Genomic DNA, 7,603 nt, shown 5'->3' with positions numbered 1-7,603 from the left:
ATAAAGTGATGCGGTGCCGGTGCTTTCTGCTAGTAGCTGCATCTCAGCAAATTTAGAAGAGGACTTGGTGGTGAAAATATGTTTTAAAGTTCCCAAATCTTGGTGATGCAAGTCTTACATTCTGCTTTTCTGATCTGGTAATTGCTAAAAGGATTATTAACTCTTGGAAACTAAAGAAAGAACTAGTGAAATTTTTATGTCACCTCGTGAAATATCAAAGGATGCTCTTGAAAGAAACCACACAATGCAGCTTGTGATATTTGTAAATATCAAGGTCCAGGAGATGTAAACTCTGTTCATCTCTGGTTTTAGTATTTAAAATGAACTACGTATTTAGTAATTTAATTTAGATGCTGTATAGTTTTAAATGAAATGGGATCAATAAGAACTTAAGTCTTAGTAACTGGGTGAGGGGTTTTAAATCTAACACATCTTTTGTGCTCAGTGAGAGAGAAGGTCAGCAGCAGAATAATGTATCTGGTTACAGGTAGTTTAATCAAATTTTATTGTCAAAGCAGGGCAGGAACTATTCCATCACATGGGACATACAGCACACAGATTTTGAGACTACCTTACTTGCTCTTATAAATCACAGCAATATACTTTAGAACATGTGAACCATTAGAAAATAGAACTTTGGTTGCCAAAAACTGAGTCTCTCAGGCATTTCTTCTGCTGAACAGAAAAGCTCAGACATGTGCGGTGAGTTTACACATCTATATGTGGCACTGTGGGATGCTGAAGATGGTCCAGTGTTGCTCCAGGATCAGAATCTTCTCATAGCTATGTGTTTCCTGGACTCTCAATAACCAATTTCTGCGTGGAATACAGCTGGCCAATAGTAACCTGAAATCAAAACAAAATATCAGAAAGCTGAAACTGGAAAGTAAGCAGGTTATAATTTCAGTTTCACAAGAGATTAAAAAAACCCCAAGATCTGAGTAGCCCATATATTAAGCTTTTTCGTAAGAGGTTTTTCTTTCTATAAGCATTTTTTTGGTAAACAATACTGTTATCAGCCTAGACCCTAAGAAAAATAACCAATACATAAAATATCTGCATGTACAAAATTTAGAAATAATGACATTGAGGAATACTGTTCAAAAGCTCATATTGAAAGTTAACATTAGAAGTTACCACAGAGGAAAAGCAAACTGGCTGTACATTTAGAAAAATTAAAAGACGGATATAGTCAGCAGATATTTCTTGTTATGCTTTTTGGATGGGAAGCCTATCTATAAATTGCATGGTGTGGTACTGTTTACCAGTTCCTTTGGAACCCTAATTTAATTTGCCTTACAAATGGTGAAAACTATTACACAGTTAGTTCAGCAGTAACATTTTACACACAGTGGAACTGACCTCTTATTCATGAGATGCTATTCACACCTCATATACTTCTGCTTTCTAGTGCAACGAGGAAATGAGAAATGACAGAAATGTAACACTGATGCTTTGATCCCTCTTGCTCTTTATTTTCTAGTCTGCATCGTAACATTGGTAAACTGTCATCAGACGCGCAGCTGGTCGTAACACACAGTTCTTCACAGTGCAGATGTGGAAAGAAGAAATTTCATGCAAGTAGGGTAATATAAGCAGGAGAAGACAAAAGTATGAATTTCGGAGTCTAATTTTTAATATCTATTATGCCCTTTCTCATCCCTACTTTCTCCCCAAGGCCTGGTTACACAGTAGCTCTGTGTTCTTTTCACAAAAAAAAAAAAAGTTCATATATTTAATTATGGAATTAGGACAAAAAAGGCTAGATGCTTAATTACACTAAGCACAATAAATTTAGTAGAATTTAACAGTGCACAAACTAAGCCTGACAGCAAGTCAGGCTCTGAAAGCAGTAAGAAATTAGGGAGATAAATTTTTCAGCACTTTTCATTTACCATTTTTGAGGGGAAAAAGTCCTGGCAGGTCTTAAATAAAAATTTCTCATCTATGTCCACGCTCACATAAAACGTAAATAATATTGCCTTTTAGGAAATGAACTATTTCATCTTGATAAACAGCCATGTCTGAAGCTTGTAATGCATTGATTTTAATCTTGAAATATCTACTACAAGGGAGCATTTATGAGCCATTCTTAAAGGAACAGAAGTTCTCCTTGCCAGCAAATATTCCCCTCTTTTGGCACTATGTTAGTAACAGCATGTGAACAACTCTGATTATTTTTGAAATTACTTATGAAGTATGTTGCACACAGAATATTTAAAAGAAAGGCTGTACACAACTGTGGCATGTGTTACCAAAATAAATTTTAAGCTGTCAACAAGTGTTACTTATCAAAGAGAACTCGCTGCTCTGGTTTATGTGGCAGGCTGTACACTTTAGTTGCTGCCTTACCACAAACCATGCTGTAGTACTTAATTTTTGTATACTGTGTTTCGGAGCCCAACGAATCTTTAATCCTTTCCCACACAGTACAGCAAATTTAATGGGAGGCTCAGAGGGATTACAAAAATGCTGAAACCTGAATTGCGTTTTTTTTTTTTTTTTTTTTTTTTTTTTCTCCACCAACTGGGGAGGTAGATGAGGCTGAGTACGTGACTTCCCAGTCAATCACATTCAGCCAGGGCAGATGGCTTTGTAGGAAAAAGGTACGAGCTGTTGTTTGCTGTCCCTGTGCCAACAGGTGATATTATCTACTGCTGTACCTCTTGATTCCAACGCAGTAAAATCATAGATGTGTGTGTGTTGGGCTGTTTCCTTAGTAAACCACGGGCGTGCACACACTGCAGCAAGCGCACAGCCACCACTGCTGTGCTGTCTGCCTTTGCTGGGCTGCTGCAGCTTGCCTGCTCGGGCTCCTCCCTTCCATGACATTTTAAGCTGAACTTTGAAACTTAAGGATTTTTTTTTTTTTTTTTTTTTTTTTTATAAGCCATTAGCTTTGAATTTCTAACATTATGATCAAGCTTTTCCCATGCACTTTAGACAAAACAAATGGGCCTTCCATTTATAGCTGCTGCAAAATTCACATCTATAAACATCCAGTGCCTCAGCAGAAGGACTGTACCGGTATTTACACGCTGACACTCATTCAGCCCCTGAATCAAACCAGTGTTCTTACAATATCTGCGCTGATGCTAAGTCTAAAGAAAGCACTTAAGCAGCAAGCATTGCTGCAGATCATTCTCCCAAATTAAAGACTAAGTGGCAATATATTTTCTTTTTTCATCACGTGTGTTTGTGGCTTGTACACCGCGTGCCATTTACTCTCCTGGTAGGTGGCCAGAAGCCGGTGCACAGGTCAGTGTCAGGGTATTTTCATCAATCACAGGAAGCTGTTGTGGAAAACAGCTCTACCATTCATTCAGCAACTTGGTTACCCAGCGTTTGATTTACCTCTGTAAGGTAACACACTGCAATTAAATTCTGCAGGAAAGAATGCACAATAAAGAACCACTTTGTCATCAGGAGAAGACAATAAATAAAGGCTGCTTTTCAGATCTTACTGAATTATTCAATGTTTAAATTCTACCTGCAAAATTATGTACTTTAAAAATAAGTCTGATGAGTCCAACCCTCAAAACCTGACAATCTGTCCCTTTTCAAAGATTTAGTACAAGCCTATATGGTCAGCTTTTTCTTATCAATTTGAAAAACTTAATCTTGCCTTCCATCTGAATCTAGGAGAAGACTCAGAGTTTCAGAATGGGATTTATTGGCAGTTGTAAGTGAGGCAACAAATGGGGAAAAAGAAATTACTGAACAGTAAGCACTGGTCCATCCTGCAATTCAACCATTCTCTGGTTATCAGGTGTTTGTGGGTTCATATGGAAGTAGTATTTTTCTTTGCTTGTGGCTGGCAGCAGCAATCACCAGGAGAAGCCTCTTCATGGAATCTTTCACGGCTACTGAGGAAAAAAGCAAGTAGGAGAGGTGTTCCCCAGACACCAGAACATCAGAGATGAGTATGGGGAGGTACAGTAAGAATTAAACAGTAGATTTAAGTAAAAAGAATTAAAGAAGTAGAATTAAATATTGAATAAAAATCCGAATGTCCCAAAGACATTAGAAGAAAGAACATGCCATCACCCTAAAAATTCAAGAAATCCAGTCAAACTGCCAGCTCTGAACTCTGTCCTCTCAGACGGTCTGGGGCCGGGCAGTGCCTGGCTCGCAGGGACACCCGTGGCTGGCGAGCAGGTTACGTGCAGCTTCCATGCCAAGCCACGGGAGAGACACAACTGCCAGGGGCCAGCGGTGACCCAGGGGCTGCCCTCCCACCCGACACAGCCGGAGGAGGGGACCCCGCAGACCCACCGCCGCTGCTCGCAAAATACTACTAGAAGATCTTCTTCGGCTTTTGAAGGTATGTGGTGGGTCTCCTGGTTTTGATCCATAGGAAGACTTGACTTTGCAGCTCAGAGTTGAGGTAGTAGTGACTGTTCCTGTTTCTACAGGACTGAAAATAAGGCGTCCGGGTTTTGAAATTTTTTCTAATTCGCCTCGGTTGTTTCAGAGGGCATGGTTCTGCTCTGAAAAGTATGATGGCATCTTTCCTTGACAACTGTATACATTCAGAATGTTTGTCCACTTTAATAACCACCACATTTTTTCTTCCTTAGTTGTGTGGGCTCTGCAGTACAAAGGTGGCCAGGCATCTCTTTTTCCATGTACTTTACAGAACTGTAATTGCATGGTGAATTACCTGTGAGCTCTAACAAATCCTGCTGAAGATACTTTTCTCACTGTCACCAAACTACTCCTCGCTTTCTTCCTGCCAAACTTGATGATCTCCAAACTACTAGCTATGTGTTTGGGTGAGGTCTCACTGACAAAATTCAATGTGAATGCCCTAAAATTATGTAGCTAAGTAGCTAGGCAGACCTGATGTCCAAAAGGAAATGGCAATGTACAGCTGACGTGTACACCCACATTAGTGGATCTGATGGAGGATGTCCACAGGTTCAGTAAACAGATGCAAACTCAAAATTACAAGAAATTTGGCTTCTAATTTCTCTTAGCAGGATGGACACATGAGAGGGAAAGACAAGGATTTAGGTCTCAGCTGTTGAAGGAATCTCAGTCCCTTGCACAGCTGGTGATGTATCTGGATTGAGTTCCCCAGCACACAGAAACATCATCTTCCTAATTGCAATCAGATTACATTGTTATGTAAATCAATGCAATATGACTACAGACCCTTACAACCGTACTTTTACCATTGCTTTCTAAGCAAAGTCAACATCAGAGTCGTACAGAGGAGCTTCCCTTCTCTGTCCTTTGTACGTCTCGCCACATTTGTAACACAAATAACAAATCTAACAAACACGGTTTGTTTATTTAATAACTCCCCTCTCATTTAAATATGGTTTCTGAAGTAATCTCTAGGGAACAATTTTCTGCCCTCAAAGGCAAACCAACTCCAGGGTTTTTTTCATGCCACTGTTTATTTTTTGATGGCAGACAAAAGCAGGAGCGGCCTAGCAGGAGATGGTGCAACACTCTTTTGCGCTACGCAGAATCACCTTATTGGTAAGGACAAGGCCTAAACACATAGAAGTGCCCCCACAGCATAGGAATATGAAAACATCATAAGACAGCAATTCCTTTAGCTCTCAATTATGTAAAAACTGATTTCCCGAGAGGGTCATCACAGCAGAAGTAAGAAACATTTCTTGCTTTTCTTAAGATGGTAACTAAAGTTGATGCACTACAGATGGTTTCACATACTAAAACCGTTTACATCTAAAAAATATATAGGTTGCTATATATATATATATACATGCATAAATAAATAAATAAATATATTAAGAGCCCAATCTCTGTATAAACATAGCCATCTTCTCTCTTTTGTCGCAAATTTGCTTGCAGGGAAGAAGCCATAACTTTGTTACAGCCAGGGATCATATATAAATATATGCATTTTCATAGTTCTTTATTATGGAAAAAAAGGAAAAAAGCCCCATTTACTAATGTATCTATACCATACGCATACACACAGCTATATATGTATTTTAAATCAGACTGGCTTGTCCTGTTGCACCTGAGAAGTTGACGGGTGTATCTCTCAGGCACACTGCTGAATCTTAACTAGGAAGAAAAATCCCTGATGGTACCGCAGTTGTATCGTGTATACTGCTGTTAATCTTGACCTCTAGCACCATATGAAGAAGTTGCCCATTCCTATTTTCTTGTACTATGATTATAAAATGCATATTAACTGAGTGCTGACACGAACAGAAACGTACAAGAATAATAATTACTTTTAAGAGCCAGCAACTGTGTTAGAAGTTGTTTACCTATGATCTTTCTGGTTGGATGATGCCAACCAATTTGTAACCCTACTGCAAATATAAGGGAAGGGGTTATTGTTTTTAAGAAGCACGATCTTTTTTTTTCTCCACACCCAAAGTCAGGTATGCCATACACAGCATACTTTATCATATTTTTCATATAAACTAAAGCCAGTTTAATGTTTTTTAAATTAATATGGACAGCAATTTTTGAAATGATCATGTATTGGAATAATAAGCACACCAATGTGGTACACAGCAATTTAAAAAACTGAAATGGAATCAAAAACTCATCAATAATTTCAGTGCTTTGCCAAATCTTTGTGTTGGTGTTAAATGCTGTAGCAGCAGCCTTATTTATTTTTGTGTAGGAAAGAACATTGAAAAACTGCATTTGGCTCCTTAAATACATAGGTTATTCCAGTTCTTCAGAGATGGATTCAATATGGAAAAAACTATTATTTTGGAGACATTTCCCTTCTGTTTGTCTACATAGGAATAGGAAAGGAAGCGAGAGAAAGCATGAAGCTGAGAAGTTAGAACTGTTGCATATTTTACTTCTGCCTGTGTTTTGCAAATGCTGTTTTCTTTGTTCCTTTGTGCCAAAATATATTCTACAGGCACTGCTAGATGAAGCTTTTGAAAAGGCAAGAAGAATTAATTTATAGCTACCATTTGTCTGGTTTTCACTAAGTAGGACGGTGTGAAGTAAAGTAAACCAGATAATCAGCAAGAATTTATCTGAAATTTATTTCTCTTAATAATGATAAATTATGTAATTTTGTTTATGAATTGTATCCTGGTACGCCTTTATTCAGCCTACAAGAAGCAGGACGACATATTTATTTAACGCTCTTATTAATTTATTCTGTGGGTCTCCCTGAAGAGATACTCTTCAGTGAAAAGAGCAGAGGATCATATCTAATCCAGCAATGATGAACACATAAAATACTGTAAGCATGTACACTCATGTGTATTTGTATATGTTGATCTACCACAGTAAGGGATTATTCTTTTTAAATGCTGATTAATTAACCATTAAGAGACCCTGTTTTTTTAAAAAATTACACAAACATGCTACTACTCTCACAGAAAACACAGGCATGACTGACATGGACTTTGCTTCAAATAGCTACACACTTGATACAGCTTGAAATGACAAGTAAGGGTCCTCAAGAGAGAATAAAAATGTTGGAAAGCCAAGTGGACAAGATCATGTGGTCCTTCAGTAGACACACACTGTTTCACTGCTCTCATTTCCTGCAAGCGCCTCTGCCTACAGAAAAAAAGAGCGTGACAAGGAAAATGCCATCTTAAAAGTACACAGGGACCAGGAGCAGATGGCATGGGCA

At 38.4% G+C, this 7,603-nt stretch overlaps 1 protein-coding gene across 2 annotated transcripts in view; it reads right to left on the bottom strand.

Annotated features, from left to right (window-relative positions):
* Positions 1 to 481: 481 nt before the first annotated feature.
* Positions 482 to 7,603, bottom strand: part of LYRM4 (LYR motif containing 4) — a 95,357-nt gene continuing 88,235 nt past the window's right edge. Inside the window, exon 3 of one of the 2 annotated variants that reach the window (XM_032991909.2) lies at positions 482 to 846. In XM_032991909.2, coding sequence (XP_032847800.1) covers positions 784 to 846 — 63 coding nt within the window. In that variant the 3' untranslated portion in view covers positions 482 to 783. The remainder of the gene's footprint in view (positions 847 to 7,603) is intronic. The other variant, XR_004406945.2, reaches the window with a different exon arrangement.

Source organism: Tyto alba, unplaced genomic scaffold, assembly GCF_018691265.1.
Source record: "Tyto alba isolate M040663 unplaced genomic scaffold, T.alba_DEE_v4.0 Super-Scaffold_48, whole genome shotgun sequence".
Lineage (NCBI taxonomy): Eukaryota > Metazoa > Chordata > Aves > Strigiformes > Tytonidae > Tyto > Tyto alba.
The sequence above is the reverse complement of the archived record's forward strand: the minus strand, read 5'-3'. Positions and strand labels throughout refer to the sequence as shown.